Here is a 19,438-nt window from a genome sequence, read left to right on the forward strand (position 1 = left end):
TTAATTTAATCTGTAATGTAATCTCACACTGGTAATAAATTATTAATTCAATCAATAATGCAATCTTAAACCGTTCATAAATTATTAATCTAATCAGTAATGTAATCTCAAACTGTTAATAAATTATTAATTCAATCAATAATGCAATCTTAAACCGTTCATAAATTATTAATTTAATCATTAATGTAATCTTAAACTGTTAATAAATTATTAATTCAATCAATAATGCTATCTTAAACTGTTAATAAACAATTAATTTAATCATTAATGTAATCTTAAACTGTTAATAAATTATTAATCTAATCAGAAATGCAATCTTAAACTGTTAATAAACTATTAATTTAATCATTAATGTAATCTTAAACTGTTAGTAAATTATTAATTTAATCAGTAATGTAATCTTAAACTGTTAATAAATTATTAATTTAATCAGTAATGTAATCTTAAACTGTTAATAAACAATTAATTTAATCTCTAATGTAATCTTACACTGGTAATGAATTATTAATTTAATCAATAATGCAATCTTAAACTGTTAATAAATTATTAATCTAATCAGTAATGCAATCTTAAACTGTTAATCAATTATTAATTTAATCAGTAATGTAATCTTAAACTGTTAACAAATTATTAATTTAATCAGTAATGTAATCTTAAACTGTTAGTAAATTATTAATTTAATCAGTAATGTAATCTTAAACTGTTAATAAATTATTAATTTAATCATTAATGCAATCTTAAACTGTTCATAAATTATTAATTTAATCAGTAATGTAATCTTAAACTGTTAATAAATTATTAATTTAATCAGTAATGCAATCTTAAACTGTTAATAAATTATTAATTTAATCAGTAATGTAATCTTAAACTGTTAATAAATTATTAATTTAATCAGTAATGCAATCTTAAACTGTTAATAAATTATTAATTTAATCAGTAGTGTAATCTTAAACTGTTAATAAATTATTAATTTAATCATTAATGTAATCTTAAACTGTTAATAAATTATTAATTTAATCAGTAGTGTAATCTTAAACCGTTAATAAATTATTAATTTAATCAGTAATGCAATCTTAAACTGTTAATAAATTATTAATTTAATTAGTAATGTAATCTTAAACTGTTAATCAATTATTAATTTAATCAGTAATGTAATCTTAAACTGTTAATAAATTATTAATTTAATCAGTAATGTAATCTTAAACTGTTAGTAAATTATTAATTTAATCAGTAATGTAATCTTAAACTGTTAATCAATTATTAATTTAATCAGTAATGTAATCTTAAACTGTTAATAAATTATTAATTTAATCATTAATGTAATCTTAAACTGTTAATAAATTATTAATTTAATCAGTAATGTAAACTTAAACTGTTAATCAATTATTAATTTAATCAGTAATGTAATCTTAAACTGTTAATAAATTATTAATTTAATCAGTAATGTAATCTTAAACTGTTAATAAATTATTAATTTAATCAGTAATGCAATCTTAAACTGTTAATAAATTATTAATTTAATCAGTAATGTAATCTTAAACTCTTAATCAATTATTAATTTAATCAGTAATGTAATCTTAAACTGTTAATAAATTATTAATTTAATCAGTAATGCAATCTTAAACTGTTAATAAATTATTAATTTAATCAGTAATGTAATCTTAAACTGTTAATAAATTATTAATTTAATCATTAATGTAATCTTAAACTGTTAATAAATTATTAATTTAATCAGTAATGTAATCTTAAACTGTTAATAAATTATTAATTTAATCAGTAATGCAGTCTTAAACTGTTAATAAATTATTAATTTAATCATTAATGTAATCCTAAACTGCCAATAAATTATTAATATAATCTGTAATGTAATTTTAAACTGTTAATAAATTATTAATTTAATCAGTAATGCAGTCTTAAACCGTTAATAAATTATTAATTTAATCATTACTGTAATCCTAAACTGCCAATAAATTATTAATATAATCTGTAATGTAATTTTAAACTGTTAATAAATTATTAATTTAATCATTATTGTAATCCTAAACTGCCAATAAATTACTACTTTAATAGCAGTTTCTACCATCAGCCCAACCCTGACTCAAGCATACTAACTGTTCAACTGTATCAAAAAAGATAGATCAAACTCACAAAACACAAGCCTTGATCGTCTACAAGATGTTACATGCATTTGGTAAGCTGTGTGACAATAGAATAGAAATAGCCACCTCCAAATAACAACATGCTTGTCTATTAACCCTGGCTGTTCGTGTCAATGTGCGTCAGTAGTCTTGGTTAAATTATCCAACAATAGGAAGGTTTAAAACTTCTTAAATATATCTAAATACGCTCATAATTCAACTCGCAACAACGCATGGCAAACGTCACCAAATCCAAAAAAAATGGTTTCACAGTTCGTCAGGTTGAAACCATAAAAATTCGTACAATTTAAAAAAAAGCTTCTAAGTCTTTACAGTTGCATCATATCTATCAATCAAATTTTCATCATCATTTTATTACTCAAAATAATCAGCCAAATTATAGTTTGTCTCTTAAAAATCTTCATCTGCATCATCATCGGCATCCATGACATACAAACAAACAGGTCATATCAATTTTGTTCACGGCATCGTCCCAGTAGAATTATTATTACGATGAAGGAAGTAAATAAATATATTTGCAAACGATTGAAAATGGAAGCAAAATTTCTGGTTTAACACCCGCCGCAAGAATTAATTTGATTGGTTAACACTCACTTAAAAACAGCATTTATAAACAGATCTGTGTGGATGCCGGTATTCCGTCTGCTAAGGATTCTGACCCCCTATGTGATGCCACACCCTAAGCTAAGCTGGAATACCAGCTGTTCAAAGGGTTAACAAACAATTATGAAAAACATAGATTTGATATCATACCTTGCTAGTTAGATTTTCTCTTGTTTGAACTTCAAAATGGAGCTGACTAAACATTTTCTGGAGATGTTTAACATCGTGCTCTGATCCATCTCTGTAGGATGTCTTTTTATGAACATCACAGAACTCTTTGTTGTTGATTATCAGTACTCTTCCTCGAGGGTTTGTCATCTTGTAGACCTGAGAAAGACTTACTGAGTTATTGACTAAAAATTCATAGTGGAGATACGTATGATTATGGAATGTTGATAAATGTATGTAGATTAATTCCAAAGCTAGTTATTTAATATGTTATCTTGTAAGCAATATATTTAACAAACAATGAGCAAATATACATTTCTGAATACCTTAACAGGGTTGAATGTTAGCTATAGTTACAATAAGATAGTAACTGTAGTAATGAATATAGCACATGTAGTACTAAATCACTTGTATTACATATAAAATAGTGCTTTCAGTAAATTGATGGAAAAGATAAATGTAAAACCTGAAAATGGATTTAAAACCACTACAAATATTTGAGTCCTATAAATAACTTTATTATCTTACGAAAAATGATCTTCAAAAATATTATCTTCTCGAAAAACTGATTCTTTTATTTCAAATAGTCAAACAGAAATGAGAATTTAAATTACTAATTGATACTATTTTAATAATATATAGTTTATAACATAATTCAGGTACTTGCCGCATTAGTGTTGCCGAACAAGTCTTTGATCTCTGTCTTATTTGTGTGGGTCGGGCTGCCATCAGAGATAGCCTTGCATACATCAACAAATGATAAGCCTATCAGATCAGGACTTCCATTGAAAGCAGATGAGCAGGAGGGAGTAGTGTATGGTTGAATGATTCCAGACACTATAACAAATAGAAGAGTAGAGTTTTACAACTTTTATACAATGATGTAGTTATTACTTGCAAAAATAAGATTTAAAGCACTACTAGATATCATCATGCTGTGATAATAGAAATAAACCTACTCAGTATTCACTATAAAAATGTTACTATTCATTACTCTTTATTATCGTAAAAATAAATCAAATTCAAACAGAAATAGTGAAATATATTGGTGTTACTAAACCAATGCATATTTGTCTAGCTCAGAAATCAGTCAGGTATGGGATGCTTACTTGATGCTGTGGCTGTTTGTTTTGCTGACACGTATTCCTTGAGTTTCCTTTTCTCATCTTCTGACAAAGGTTGACCTTAAAACAAAGTCAGAAATTAGTTGTGTATCTTGTTGAGTTGAATATAATCATGTAGGAGAAATTTTTACACTTACTTGGAAACTTGAAGACTGAAGACACGCTTTCCCCGGTACATACTATGCTTCTCATCTTTCTTTCTCTAGAGTTTGGCTGCGTACGTGAAAGAAGACTCCAAGAAGGATTGACGACCTTTTCTGGGTGCTGCTGACCAGTTAGTCTGCAGTGGGCGCAGTAGAAAATGCATACCAACGGAGTAGCTCTCCAGGTTTCTCGCAGATGTTTGATGGCCACATTGACAGTTTTTTTGAGATAGTTCCATGCTTCATGAAATTCTTCCACGTTAAAAGCAACAGAGGCTGTTATCTTTCCTGCTTTAGCATCATGGGTAAAGTGGACTTGGGAATTATCAACATCAATAGATACTCCATTGTGCTTCACGACGGGTCTATTGTACGGGTCAAAGTATAGCTCCAAAAGTCTCACTGTCAGCTCATGAAACGCATACTGTGGAAGCGCCAGTCCTTTACACAAAATATCTGTCTGAAACTGTAAGTCAAGCTTCCTCGTAGGCAAGGTTGATTGAAACCCTTGAACAAAATGAGGAACTATGAATTTGGAATCGACAGGCAAGAGAGAACCAAACAAAATACGAAATTCTGAAAGAATTGTCAATGCAACCCTTTGCTCATCATCTTCAATAAATGCTGTCTCAGTTTTTATCAGGTAAGCCAGCAGTACCAAGCTGATCACTCCTGTGGCTTTAAACTGTCTCACGGACTCCTCAAACTCTTCCTCTAACAAATTCACAGATTGAACTTTGCAGCTTTTGAAGTTTTCTCTTCGCTTGTCCCACTTGGAATCACCATCATGGTCATACAAGACATTTAGCAAGTCTGTAACAGCAGATATCTTGTGGAAGACATGTTGATCTAGACCCTTAATGTCGTTGTACCAAAGAAGCTTACCACTCAGATGCATGTATTTGATTATCACCTTCAGCTGCTTCTTTACAACACCGTGTGACTCATGAACTTTGTCAAGCAGCAATTCAAAAGTGGTGAAATGTGACTTTAGAGTACTCATCACATCTTCTACTTGTTTCCACAGCCGAGGCACCTCCATAGCATATCTTTGGCTTTGCTCCAACAGCTGATCCCTCAGTCTTGTAAACTCACCTGAATATTCACACCCGACTTCGAAGATCCATTCTGGGGTGAACAGGTCTGTGTTTGCTCCGAAGCTTTTAATGCGGCAAAAATTTACCACCTCAAGTCGATTCTCTTCATTTCGAATCTCATCACGTACTTCGTTGCAATATTGTAAAAGTTTCGTTTTTTCTGCTTCAAACTCTTCTTTATCAAATAAATCTTTGTGAGTCAACACAAGAGCCGGGGACAGCATGTTTGGATGTGCTACGTAAAGATGGGCCATCCAGTCAAAGAAAAGAGCTCGAACAGACTCTTTTGGCCCAACTCTATCCGATTCTTCTACATACATACGCATGTTAACAACAATGACTGGGATGCAATTCTCTCTGAGGGTCAGTCTATACGCGTGATGGTAGATCTCCTGTCCTCCAAAGTCAGTGAAATACAGAGATCTTTCATCAAATGATACTTTTTCAAAGTTGAATACTTTTGTAGAAATTTGTTCTGGGGAGCTCAGATTTTCAGTCAGAATTCGTGACCCTTTCTGCATAGTCTTGATTAGACTGGTTTTGCCTGATCTGGATTTACCAATAACTGCAACAGTTGCAGACATCATCTTCTCCTTTCCTCCTGCTAGATCTTTGTAGTACTGCTGTATTGCAGACAAACCTTGCTGTGCAACATTCTCAGGAGGGTTTTGTAGTGAGTCACAGCCGTATAGCCACAAGTCTCGTAGGTTCTTCAAAGATAGAATTTGAGAGCCAAGAGCAATAAGCTTGTTATTGTTTGAAATATCCAATGTGATCAGCTCCTTCAGCTCCCCTACTACTGGAGGCAGTTTGTCAATTTCATTAAAGGAAAGGTCGAGATTTTTGAGCATCTTCAGTTTACCAACACTGCAACATAAAGTGTCTTAATACACAAATCTGGCATATTAGATGATATCACAAAGCTACAATTGTAAGTCAAAACATACATGTAAATGTGTTGATGGAAAAATATGTACCTAATATTATATTAGTCGTTTAGACTAGCAAGCAATACTCGCTAGCTAAGAGATGATGAACTATGTAATCTCGCTAGCTAAGAGATGATGAACTATGTATTTTCGCTAGCTAAGAGATGATGAACTATGTAATCTGCTTTCTTGTTCAGGTTAGTTTTTAAACAATTCAAATGAAGAAACAAGAATGACTTTGACTGATTAGCGTTTTATATTACCATAACAGCACTAGTCAACTACTGTCACTCATGTGGTAGTATTTAGGGCAAGTGTCACACACATAGGCCATCATTTTCTACCTTTTGTGACCATAATTTTCTGTCAATTAGTGAGCAAACATGTTCAGACATATATAAACATGAATTTTTTCCTAATTAAGTCTTCTATCATGATGATATGGGGCATGCAAGTAGATTCTTCTGGTATGGTGTGTGATGTGCGGGAAAATAGGTTATCTTTTCTCAAACTTTACCATTCATTCTGAAATAAGTATTGATTTTCTTCTGTAATCAACACAAGAGTATATTTTTCAGCCCAGATTTTTTTTCCTAACAAATTTAATTTTTCCTTACTGTTCAGGCGACCAAAGAGCAGTTTGTCTAGCGTTCCACAATTTTAGTGCATTTAGTTGCAGCCTGTTCTTCCTAAGATTTCTGAGGTAAATCTTTTTTATTTATAATGCAATTTTGGGCTGCTATGCACCAACCAAACTCGCCAATTTATTGAAAACAGCAATTTTGTGTTTTATAGGTACATGGAAATATTTGTGACGCATGGGAAATTTTTAATAATATGAGGGAGGGTGTCTGCCTTTAATTGAGATTTTATTTTGATACCCTGCATGTGAAAGCAATGTTAGATATTCCATGACAAAAAGCCACTTTTTTAGAGAAATGAAAAATTGGAATTAATTTGCTAGGTTTTGTAACTCAGAACATGAAGTCTGTCAAGATTACCCTACTGATACACACACTTGGCGAGATTCCATCAATTCTTGAGATAGTCTTTAAACCAAATGGATGTTTTTAAAGTATGGTTACAAAAATTACATCGCATGGCCAACGTGCTATAGATGGTATTGCAGGAAATCATCAAACAACATATTTTAATGGCAGTGTACCAGAGAAAGTATGTCGTAAACTTGACAAAGTCATTTGCAGAAGCTGCAACAACAATAATTTCCAAATCAGCAAAACCAATAAAAATATTCTCTATCTCAAAAGATAAGATGACTGAAACAGCGCAGATCTGCAAAGAAGTCAGGTCCATGGTGCCTCTAATCCATGGCATTCCATCGTGCCATCGCATAGCAACTAAAAAAGATAGTGCCGTTGTTCTGATGAAACGGTGTCCTTCCCCTGGCAGCCAATTCCACATACACAGAGCAGCAAACCTAATCAAGAGGTAGCCACAGGAGGTGTTTCACAAACTCCAAAACAGTTTTCACCACAAATGCTGGTCGCATTGGCCTATGACTCTGATGTCAACATTGGAGAAATGCTCATAGTGGAAGCCAACAAAAGTATCTACACTATAAAGTACATTCACCGTAAATGCAAGAAGTTCATGTGGCCAAACCCCAATGACAAAAAACAACCTAGACAAACTTTTTTTTAAAGCATCTCTAGTTATTGCATCAGCGGGAACTATCAGGTCACTGAGATACTTTTTTACTAGCAAATCAGGAAATAATAATAGCAGAATATGATGATTTAAAACAAAATGCTTTACTGCGTAAAAGTCTGACAATCTTTGAATTTTGAGTTTTATGTTTCATGTTTATGTAAAATGAGTATAATATGTACTAATTTTTTTATTATTAGTTGGTTAACCATATGTACATAAATGTTGTAACTCCAAATCATGATAATTTGTTGTTTAACAACTGAAAATCGTTAAAAAATTCTAGATTTTTCATAATGTTATTTGTGTCCCGCACGTCACAAGTGGTTGCCTTCTTTCTAACCTCACAAAATCATTAAAATTAGGCCTGAAAACAAAACAGTACATATTTCTAGCAGAAAGATAGCAGAAATAGTAGCTTGTTGAACAATAATGCCATGAGTCAAAAACTTCAGAAGATTTTTGCATTTGATCACAAATTAGTTTTCATGTCAAATTATGGTCCCGCCCGTCACACCAGCTTCAACATTTAATAATTCTTCAATGTATTGCATGACAAGGATGAAATCTCATTCAGTGATAGTCGGTGTCAAGTGATGCCGAAAACACCATAAATGACAGCAAAAGTTCACAACTTGGCTGTAAAGTATGCAAGGAAGCATTCAAATGTCCCGCGCGACACAATCATGCCCAAATGGCTTTGCCCTTTACCATATTACTATTACTCTACAAAGTGACTTATAAACTTTATCACAGTAGTAAACTAACAGGTTTTATTTGGTACATAAACCATGTACTAGCTAACTAATTTTACCAATTATTACATTGAGAATGTACCAAATCACTCCTTGTAACAAAAAAACTAAGTGTTGAAACTTTAATAAAACTCAGACGAGATCCTCTGATAACTTTCTTTGTTCATACTCTACATTAGTCTGGATTGTTGACAGTGCTATCGCCATGACAGGGAACACCAGGTTACAGTGTCCCTGTCATACCAACAGTAACAGTGTTCATGGGTGAAATAATTAGCAAATAATGGCTAGAGGGTCTATTTCTCTGAAAGGATAAATAATTTGATACTGACACAATCGATACAAAACTGAGAAAACATATTAAAATTATGAATATGTTGAATTAATAATGGCAATTAGTACAGAGAAATGTGTGTATAAAAAGGTTACTGTTCCACCAAAGGCTATCCATCAAAACTTGGAATACGGCGATACTGGTACTTCTCGATACTGGTACAAATGTATAGCAGTAAAGCGCAGGAAGGTACCTTGTCTGACCAAACGGAGACAGAATGTAGAAGCAATTCCAACTCGAGATAATACACCGCAAAACTGTCCATGTGAAAAGTTTTTAGCTTTTACAGTGTAAGCGATTGCCCTGAGGAAGAACTGGATAAGTAGAAGTAGAGAAAACCTTGAAGTAGAGTAACCGCACATTTGAAATTGTAACGTCATATTGGAAAAGTACAAATAAAAAATGAATTTTGTAATAATGGCTTGTAAAAAATTCAAAGGAAAAACAAATGCACAAGGTAATATTAATTAGTAATAAAAAGTACAGATTTAACTTGTAAACTGCAATCGCGATAATGATAGATATAATAGTTGAGAATGATAAGCACGGTATAGCCTAGGAGTTACGTTGCCTGTTTGTAGACTTTCCATTTGGAAATTGTGAGTTCAATTCCTGTGCCATGCAGACTTTCCAAAGCCAGATTTTGATCGTTATAACTGGGCATATACACGAGATACGACACACAGACTGAGATTTATATATGTACATGGACTGGTGTAGTTTACTAGGATTACAACAAGTTTATAATATCTGCTCACTAATATTTTAATAGAATATAAAAAATGTTGTGATTAAATCTTTCTATTTACTATATGAAGAATTTAGATAACTTTACTGTTTCAATAACACAATATTTGTTTAAAATGGTGTCATACTATTTGAGAGCAGCAGAGTTTTTACTGTGAGTGGGACTTCTTTTCACTGGTGGATTTAGTGTTCCATGTTAAACCATACTATCTTATGATAGTATGGTTTAACATGGATCAACTTTGATATATATATATATATATATATATATATATATATATATATACATGTATATACATAGCTATATATAAAATTGCTTCCTCATCCTGGTTAACCCGTATGGGTGGTAGTTTCTGCTCTAACTCGGGTCTCCTACCAGAGACCTGGGAGTTTGAGCACTCGCCTCAAGATCTTAGCTGTTCCCAGCAGCGCACTTTTCTGCAACTCACCTGAGTTGATTGCTGTTGGTATTTAGGCAAGCCACATTTTATGCGCCGGTGTTATTGCGCCTGGTGCCCCAATGACTATTGGGATTACAGTTGTTCTTACATTCCAGCATTTTTCAATCTCTTCTCCAAAAGGGAGATATTTCTCTACCTTTTCTTTTTCTTTGCTGTCTATTGTAGTCATAGGGTACTGCTATATCTATTATAGTAGCCCTCCTGTTTTTCTTGTCCACCCCCCCACTATATCTGGTTGGTTTGCAAGGACATGCTTGTCAGTCCGGATGTAGAAGTCTCAGAGGATCTTAGCGCGGTCATTTTCAATGACCTTACCAGGAGTTTCCCACCAGTGTTGTGGTTTATTAAGGCCACACTCGTCACATAGACTTCTATACACAACACCTGCGACATGATTATGCCGCTCAGTGTATGCGTTTCCTGCTAGCTGCTTGCATCCACTGATGATGTGTTGGATGGTCTCAGGCGCATCTTTGCACAGTCTGCATCTAGGATCGTCTCTAGTGTGATAGATTTTTGTTAGGAGTTGCCTTGTTTGGAGCACTTGCTCCTCGGCTGCCATGAATAGCGACTCTGTATTGGCCATTAGGTTTGCTTTGTTCAGCCACATATATGTCTGGTGAAGATCGCCAACCTTAGATATTTGTTGGTGGTAAGCACTATGAAGAGGTTTCGTGTGCCAGTCAATTTCCTCATCATCAGGGCGAAGGTCCATTGTCAGAGCAGCCGATTGAAATTCAGCTAGCAACTTATCTGAAGTGGCCATGGAGGCTGCATAGGCTTTGATGCTTTGCTCTTCCTCCTTCACTGTCTGCTGTACACTTTTGAGTCCCCTACCACCATTTTTCCTATCAAGATACAATCTAGTAGTATCAGATTTTGGGTGGAGTGCTCCATGCATGGTCAGCAGTTTACGAGTTGCTATATCTGTTTCCTTGATGGCTTCCTCAGTCCACTTTATTATGCCTGCTGGATATTTTATTACTGGCAGTGGGTAAGTATTTATTGCCATGACTTGGTTCTTGGCATTGAGCTGGCTCCGTAGGACCTGCCGAAGGCGTTTCTTGTATTCAGTAATGGCTTTGTGACGTACCTCGGCTTCGTGGTTGATGTTGCTTTGAATAATATCCGAGTACTTGTACCTTTCTTCTATATCTTTGGTGGTACCATTTGGCATTCTTAGGTCGTCTGTGAGCATAGAATGTTTTTTTTAAGAATTAGCCTTCCACATTTCTCAATACCGAAGGTCATTCCGATGTCCTTGCTGTATACCTGAGTGAGGTGTATTAGCGAATCAATGTCCCTTTTTTTGTTAGCGTACAGCTTGATGTCATCCATGTAGAATAGGTGGTTTATCTTAGTGCCACTCTTAAACTGGTACCCATAGTGAGTCTTCTCCAGCATATTGCTTAGAGGGTTTAGGCATATGCAGAAGAGCAGCGGTGATAAGGAGTCACCTTGATAGATGCCTCGCTTAATTTTTACACTTGCCAGATTTTTGCCATTAGCCTCCAGTTCTGTCTTCCATTTGGTCATTGACATCTTGATGAATGCCACAAGAGCAGGGTGAACATTGTACATACTGAGGTACTCAAGTGTCCAACTATGAAAAATTGAGTCATAGGCCTTTTTGTAGTCGATCTAAGCCATGGCAAGATTGGTATGCCTTCTCCTGCTGTCTTGAAAGACCATCCGATCCACCAGTAACTGATGTTTGGCTCATCGGGTGTTGCGTCCAATTCTTCTTTGAGCACTGGTCATATAGTGACTCATGTGCTCTAAAAGGTATTGCTCTTATATATATATATATGTATATATATATATATATATATATATTTATTTATATATATATATATCTGAGCACACATGAGTCACCATATGACCAGAGCTCTAAAAGGAATTGCTCTATATATATATATATATATATATATATATATATATATATATATATATATATATATATATATATATATATATATATATATAATAAAGTTATATATATAGGAAATAGGAGAAAATACAAGTTAATACAAGGAAATACAAGTTAATTTATATATATACATGTATATATATAAATTAACTTGTATTTCCTCAGGTACTAAAAATCCAGTCTTTCAATTGTGAGTACAAATAAAAATCATACTCGGTTATCAGAAAAACTACTTTCTGAACTAAAGAGTAATGACATGCATCTATTTTCTTATCTCAAATCAAGTGGATTTGAGATAAGAACTCATCTGAACATCTGAACATGCTCATCTGAACTCAAGCCAGGCCCACCAGTGTTGTACTCACTAAAGGTGGGTCAGAAGGTGGCTCATGTATAGAGAGATTACAAGAGGTTTTAATGTGGTACACTTAGTGGATAGTCCCCCTGCCTCACTATCAACTTACCAATGTAACAGCATTGTATATCACTAACACAACTATTAAATGAAGGTGACATGAAATCGCCAACAATTTTATACAGTAGCAACTTCTTCATGCTTGGACTTATACGAGACAAGTCATGGATTTGTCTCCTCTAGTTTGCTGTCTGTGTGATAGACTGTTGAAATGCTGACAACTACACATTCTAATCACTCAGCATGCAATACATCATATGAACATTTATTGTGAGAAATTGAAAGGTTTTGCTGTTTTTATAGTTTTAGTGCAGCTAAACATAAGCAGCTTCGCATATGCTGCTTTTGTAATATTTAAATACGTTTGATAATGATAAAATTCAATTAGGGAAACTATACAACTATTCCCATTGTTTTAGAAAAAAATACAATTTTTTTAGAATTTTAGGAGAGGCTTTTCTCTCTCTGTGGTCTTTTACAAAAGTCAAATTTCCTGTATTGCAGCCGTTAGCTTTGTTGTACTTCCAGGTTGACCGTCTGAGGCTTATATCAGATACACTAATCATTATTTTTACCATACTATACTGCTGTGTTCTTTGTAACCATAACTATTAGATAATCAGTTTAACCCTTTGACAGTCTGCTGACAGTAAAATGTTACTAAATTTATTATTTTAGCAACATTCTATGAATTAATTTCAGGTGTGTGAGATGTTCATACAGCCAATTTGAAAGGGAGCCAGGTGCAAGTATGTCTTAACTAGCTGAAGTAACTTCAAGACTGTCATAGGTAAAAGTAAATCAGTCAACTATATTTATACTAGTGATACTACTAAGAGCTAACTAACTTGATTACAGTCATATGAAATAGTGCTGGAGACTGATTAATATTCAATTGTCTCTACCTTTATTAATACATAATATGCACCCTGCTGCTGCCTCCACCAGCTGACACCAGTGATATATTACTGATGACTGATTAGAACATGTGTACCAAGTTCACCACAAATCTGTCATAAATGTAAACTAGCATTTTTTCAAATAAGAACATTTCCTATGCATATAAAATTGCATTGACATTATAATTGAAATTAATAATCACTTAACTTCACTTTTTTAACACAAAAATTCTTGTAACAGTTGAACAGAAGTAATTGTACTTTTGCATACAAATTACATTTGAAACATAAAAAAATATCATCATGGCAGTTTAATATTCATAGAATTTTTAAACACAATTACAAAAAATGAACAAGTACTAGGCATATCAACAAGTGCAGGGCTCATTTAAAATCAGACAGCAACTATAAAACTGATTAGATTTTAAATGTTTAACATGAAGGTAACAGCACTTCTGCCCATATTATTAACCTTTTGAACCCTGGTCGTTTTTGTCAGTGCGTGTCAGTAAACCTAAGCAATCTGTCCAACAATCCAAAGTTTTTAAACTTTTATTAATTATAACTAAACATGCTCATAATACAATGATATTTGGTAAAATATTAGTAGAAAGGTCGAGCAACCCACAGAAAATGCCATCAAACAGAAAAAAACATTGTGTCACCATTATTCGGGCTAAAACTATAAAAGCTCGTAAGGTTTTAAAAAACTCGTAAAAACATTTACAGTAGCATCATATTCATTGAGCACATGTTCATCATCATTTCATGAGTCAAAATATATGGAAAAATTATAGTTAGTGTCATAAATTTTTTTATTTGCAACACACATTTATGACCTATCAACAAATGAGTCGTATCAATTTTTCAGGATACCGCTCTAATAAAATTTGTTACTAAATTGAAGGAAGTAAAGATATTTGAAAACTGTTACAAATGGATGAGGCACTTCTGGTCAAACATTCTGCGCAAGAATTAATCCGATTGGTTTACGCTGTTACTTAGAAACTGCTTTTGTAAACAAAGCCATGTGAATGACAGAATTCCGGCCGTTAAGGAATTTGACACACACTACGCAATGCTATAAAATCGGCCACTAGGGTTCAAAGGGTTAATTCTACAGGCGGGCGAGACGTTATTGATTTTATGACAGAGGATGCGGGCCGCATGAAAACTGCCCGCGGGCCGGATTTTGGACATGTCTGATTTATAGTATCCAGTATACAGTACAGCTTATGGTGTAAAATGTTGAAGAAATACTCTACCGAAGTTGTTTTCTTGCCTTGGAACGGATTACATAATTTACATAGTTTTATTTCAATGGGATAAATTGTTTCGGATTTACAATAACTCGATTTTCGAACAACATTTTTACACGTCACGGAAAGGTATGAAATTTTAAATTTACAGTGGTTTAAAAACCTACAGTTGCTAAATGTATAAAAATACACAGTGATTTGGCAGGGCGGTTAACAACTTTAAACATATAGTATTCCATGTGTAACGAATGAGTCAGGTACCATACAGAGTACCTGCAATAACTGCCAGTAATCAGGGCTGGTTGAAATGATTTGTGCCCAACAATTGACCCATGATGTGACAACTTCTAGTTATTGTAACAATCCAAGTATAGCAAATAATAAACAAATAAAAAAGAGACCAGTTTGGTAATGGATGGAAATCAAACAGAACTTTTTATCAGATTTCTTGAAAAAATTGCTATGAATGGTTTTCTGTAGCCAAGCAGATTGTTTATAATATATCTGTACAGAAAGAATAGGATTGTTACTAGTCAGTTAAAACATCCATGGACAACTCCAAATAACGTTCATTTACATAACTAGGTAGTACAGTAATAACAATCAAAGTACTTTAAAGCATCTAATATTTCTGTTGTAGCATCTATAATCTATCTTCTTCTATATACATAAAATTAATATGAAAGTTTGTCTGACCCTCCAGCTATAAGTCTCAAATTCTGGATATTAAAGTTCTGTTTCCTGATGGCTTTGAACTCTCTACGAATGCATCATTAAAGTTCATCTGCATACGCTCTACCACCGAGCCACCAAGACTTAGTGACTAGTGGCACTATCATATACCACATAATCCATGTGCGTGCTAATTATTTTCACCTTAGGTTTTTCACCAAATATTTTAAGATTTGGTGAACTCGGAGCTTGAACATAAATTCGGCTCTCGACCAAACTGGAGCATAAGCATTGCAATTAACAAAGCTCCGGAAACGCATGGAAACATTCGCTAACAAATAGAGAAGCATTTTATGATCCAAAAATTCTTTGCAAAAAGGGAGGAACCATCTGGGACGACGTCTCCCCTACCGAAGAAATTTGCTAGGAAGATAACCCCTCCAGTCGAGTTACCTTGAAAATTTTTGGAGGATTATCCTTTAAAAATATGAAGTAAGCATGACATTGCTGTTTATATTTTTTTTCCTGATTTTTGATGTAACTGATCAGTGGCATTTTTTGCTGTTTCATTACAAACTTTTGCATTTTAGTATTGTATCTTAACCTTTAATGTTTTTGATGTTTTAATAGCCAAACGTACAAAATGCTTACTTTTGTTTTCTATTTCCATCATCATAAATAGAACACCTTTTATTACAATTAAACACGCTCTAAATATACCCATTTCTATTTATAGCAGGGGTGTCCAAATTTTTACTAAGGTGGGGCAGAATTGTTGCATTTAAAATTTAGGGGACCAACATTGGCGGACATGACTTACGTTGCAGGTAGTCCTGAGAGTTTACAGTTAGACAAGTTAAGTGACTCCAATAAGTTGAGCTGGCTGACTACTTCTGGTAAACCATCAGAGAAAGGGTTTTTTGATAGATGCAGTTCTTTCAGCTTAGTAAGAGCCTTTAACCTGCCAAGCATATAATCCCATGATACCTTTATACAAGACAGATCATGGATATGTCTCCTCTGGTTTGCTGTCTGTGTGATGGACTGTTGAAATGCTGACAACTACACATTCTAATCACTCAGCATGCAATACATTATATGAACATTTATTGTAAGAAATTGATAAGTTTTACTGATGTCATAGTTTTAGTTTTTAGTAAGAGTGTTTAACCTGCAAATCATATAATCCCATGATACCTTCATGTTAAACCTTTATTTCTAAGTTTATAATATCTGCTCACTAATCTATATATAAATCTCAAAGTTTGTCATCTGGATTTCATTATATGTCATTCCCTGTCTGTGCAGCCATAACTATTAAAATCTTGGAATGAAAATTTCACTTCGTGCTGGATTTGAACTCGCAAAGATTGCAACTGCTAGTTTGTAAATACGCACGTATAACCACAAAGCTACGCAGTTCTCACCATTTAGTTGCTCGTACGTTATACTGTATACCATTTTCCCACTTGTACACCCTAAATTATGTATTAATTATTACAGTGCACCCACGAGTTACGGTGCCCATGTTATAAAATAGTTCTACAATATCCACAGTAGATATTGTATACGGCATATACGATATATACCGTATACAATATATAATGACAGCTTCAATATATGTTCAATCTGACAGCTGTCTAGTTGGTGTATCTCCTGTTAGCATATACAGTAGACACTCCTATGATGTAAGCCACCTATAATGTAAAATCCACATATTGTAAATAATTTCTGTAAAGTTTTTGCTTCGTAAAAATCAGCAAATTGTCAGGTCAGCGCAAGTTCTCAAAGTCGATTTTAATAACGAGAACATTGTAGTTAGCCTGCAAAATATATCTTTATCTGTTGGCTCAGTTAAGAGAAAACCGATGCACGTATAGCGCTATCTCCATTATATGTACAAGTTCCGTGACAGTCTAGTTGGGCATGATAGACCGACATAATACAGAGGATAAGTAGCTGTGTAATTATTCAAATTCACTGTGTGTTCTAAGGGTGTGTTTTAAGTGTGTGTTTTTGTGCTTCTCAAGTGTGTTCACGGTAAGCCATTGCAAGGCCTGGCTTATCGTGGAGTTGGCTGGTTATGAAACTTATAGCCCAAGACAAAATGTTTCTTCATCGCAGAGCAATGGCTCCACCATTTAAAACAGGCGCAACTACTGATTTAGGTACTGACTTCACTTGTTACCACTATATGAGCATCTGACTTGGACAAGCTAACATCTAACCAATGCAAGTAGTTATTGCTATTACAAGGGGTCTGTAGCTAACAATAAAGTTGCTGCCAGTTTCTGGCAGCGCTACATGTATAAAAATACACAGTGATTTGGCAGAGCAATTACCAACTTTAAACATATAATATTCCATGTGCAATGAATGAGTCAGGTAACATACAGAGTACCTTCAATAACTGTTAGTAATCAGGGCTGGTTGAAATGATTTGTAACCGATAATTGACCCATGAGGTGACAACTTCTGGTGATTGTAACAATCCAAGTATAGCAAATAATAAACAAATAAAAAAGAAACCAGTATGGTAATGGATGGAAATCAAACAGAACTTCTTATCAGATATCTTGAGAAAGTTGCTATGAATAGATTTGCATACGCTCTACCACTGAACCACCAGGACTTAGTGATCAGTGGCGCTATCATATACCATAATTATATTCCATGCGCGTGCTAATTATTTTAGCCGTAGGTTTTTCACCAAATATTTTGAGATTTGGTCGTCTCGGAGCTCGAACATAAATTCGGCTCTTGACCAAACCGAAGCATGCGCATTGCAATTAACAGAGCTCCGGAAACGCATGGAAACATTCACTAACAAACGGAGAAGCATTTTATGATGCATCAATTCTGTACTAAAAGGGAGGAACCATCTGGGACGACGTCTCCTCTACCGAAGAAATATGCTAAGAAGATAACCACTCCAGTCGAGTTACCCTAAATTTTTTTGGAGGATTCTCCTTCAAAGATGTGAAGTAAACGTGCCATTGCTGGTTATATTTTCTTCTTCCTAAGATTTTTGAGGTAACTTATCAGTTGCATTTTTTTGCTGTTTCATTATAAACTTTTGCATCTTAGTATTGTATCTTACCCTTTAATGTTTGTGATGTTTTAAGAGTCAAACACACAAAATGTTTACTTTTATTTTTTATTTCCATCATCATAAATAGAACACCTTTTATTAAAATTGAACACGCTCTAAATCTACCCATTTCTATTTATAGCAGGGGTGTCCAAACCTTTTACTAAGGGGGGCAGAATTGTTGTGTTTGAAATTTAGGGGACCAACCTTGGCGGACATTTTTTACATTTAACAGCAATTAATTTAGATAAATTCTGCCGAGACAATCTGTGTTTCATATTTGCTTTTTCATTTTAATTTAGGCTATCTGAGGCATCTGTTTTGGTTCGTTTGAAACATGCATATCAAAATTGCATCGACATTATAATTGAAATTTAATAATTGCTTAACTTCACTTTTTTAACACTAAATTTTTTGTAACAGTTCAACAGAAGTAATTGTACTTTTGCATACAAATTACATTTGAAACATAAAAGATATCTCATCATGGCAGTTTAATATTTATAGAATTTATAAACACAATTACAGAAAATGAACAATTACTAGGCATATCAACAAGTGCAGGGCTCTTTAATCTCGGACAGTAACTATAAAATTGATTGGATTTTAAATGTTTAACACGCAGGTAACAGCTGAAGTAAAATCAGGGAAACCCCCGAACCAGGCCTAGTAGGAGCTGAGGCTGATGAGTTACAGCCTTGTTGATCCTTACTACTTGCACTACTCCTTTTGGGTCAGTGCCACTGTCTTCTGAGTCAGAATTGACAAGCAGTTGTGCCTTTGTCAATCTTTTCTGCCGTTTAGTCATATTTGTACTGAGTGGCGTTTCGATCTCTTGTGCTTGAACGCCTTTTTGGCGCCTAGTGTTAGGTTTGCTCATAACGGTTCATCAAGATTGCTCTATGAAAGATCCCATTGCTGCCACCACTGAAGTAAAATCAGGGCAACCCCCGAACCAGGCCTAGTAGGAGCTGAGGCTTGAAT

General features: G+C 33.8%; 1 protein-coding gene across 1 annotated transcript; it reads right to left on the minus strand.

Moving 5' to 3' along the window:
* Nucleotides 1–2,906: 2,906 nt before the first annotated feature.
* LOC137406859 (malignant fibrous histiocytoma-amplified sequence 1 homolog) lies at nucleotides 2,907–19,334 on the minus strand. The gene is made up of 5 exons (XM_068093465.1): nucleotides 19,108–19,334; nucleotides 16,184–16,324; nucleotides 4,192–6,161; nucleotides 3,598–3,767; nucleotides 2,907–3,089 (listed from the first exon to the last, which is right to left on the minus strand). The coding sequence occupies exons 1-5, from the start codon at nucleotides 19,332–19,334 to the stop codon at nucleotides 2,907–2,909; spliced, it is 2,691 nt and encodes an 896-aa protein (XP_067949566.1).
* Between the last annotated feature and the right edge of the window lie 104 nt (nucleotides 19,335–19,438).

This window comes from Watersipora subatra, chromosome 10 (genome assembly GCF_963576615.1).
Source record: "Watersipora subatra chromosome 10, tzWatSuba1.1, whole genome shotgun sequence".
NCBI classification, from domain to species: Eukaryota; Metazoa; Bryozoa; class Gymnolaemata; order Cheilostomatida; family Watersiporidae; genus Watersipora; species Watersipora subatra.

Bases quoted from the DNA above. Each gene is read 5' to 3' on its own strand.
- LOC137406859 (XM_068093465.1), bottom strand. From the start codon at position 19,334: ATGAGCAAACCTAACACTAGGCGCCAAAAAGGCGTTCAAGCACAAGAG. The intron at 6,162-16,183 runs GTAAGTCATGTC...TTTATGTTGCAG, and splicing joins CTCTCAGGACTACCTGCAAC to TGTTGGTAAACTGAAGATGC. The intron at 3,768-4,191 runs GTAAGTGTAAAA...TATTTGTTATAG, and splicing joins TTCAGTCTTCAAGTTTCCAA to TGTCTGGAATCATTCAACCA.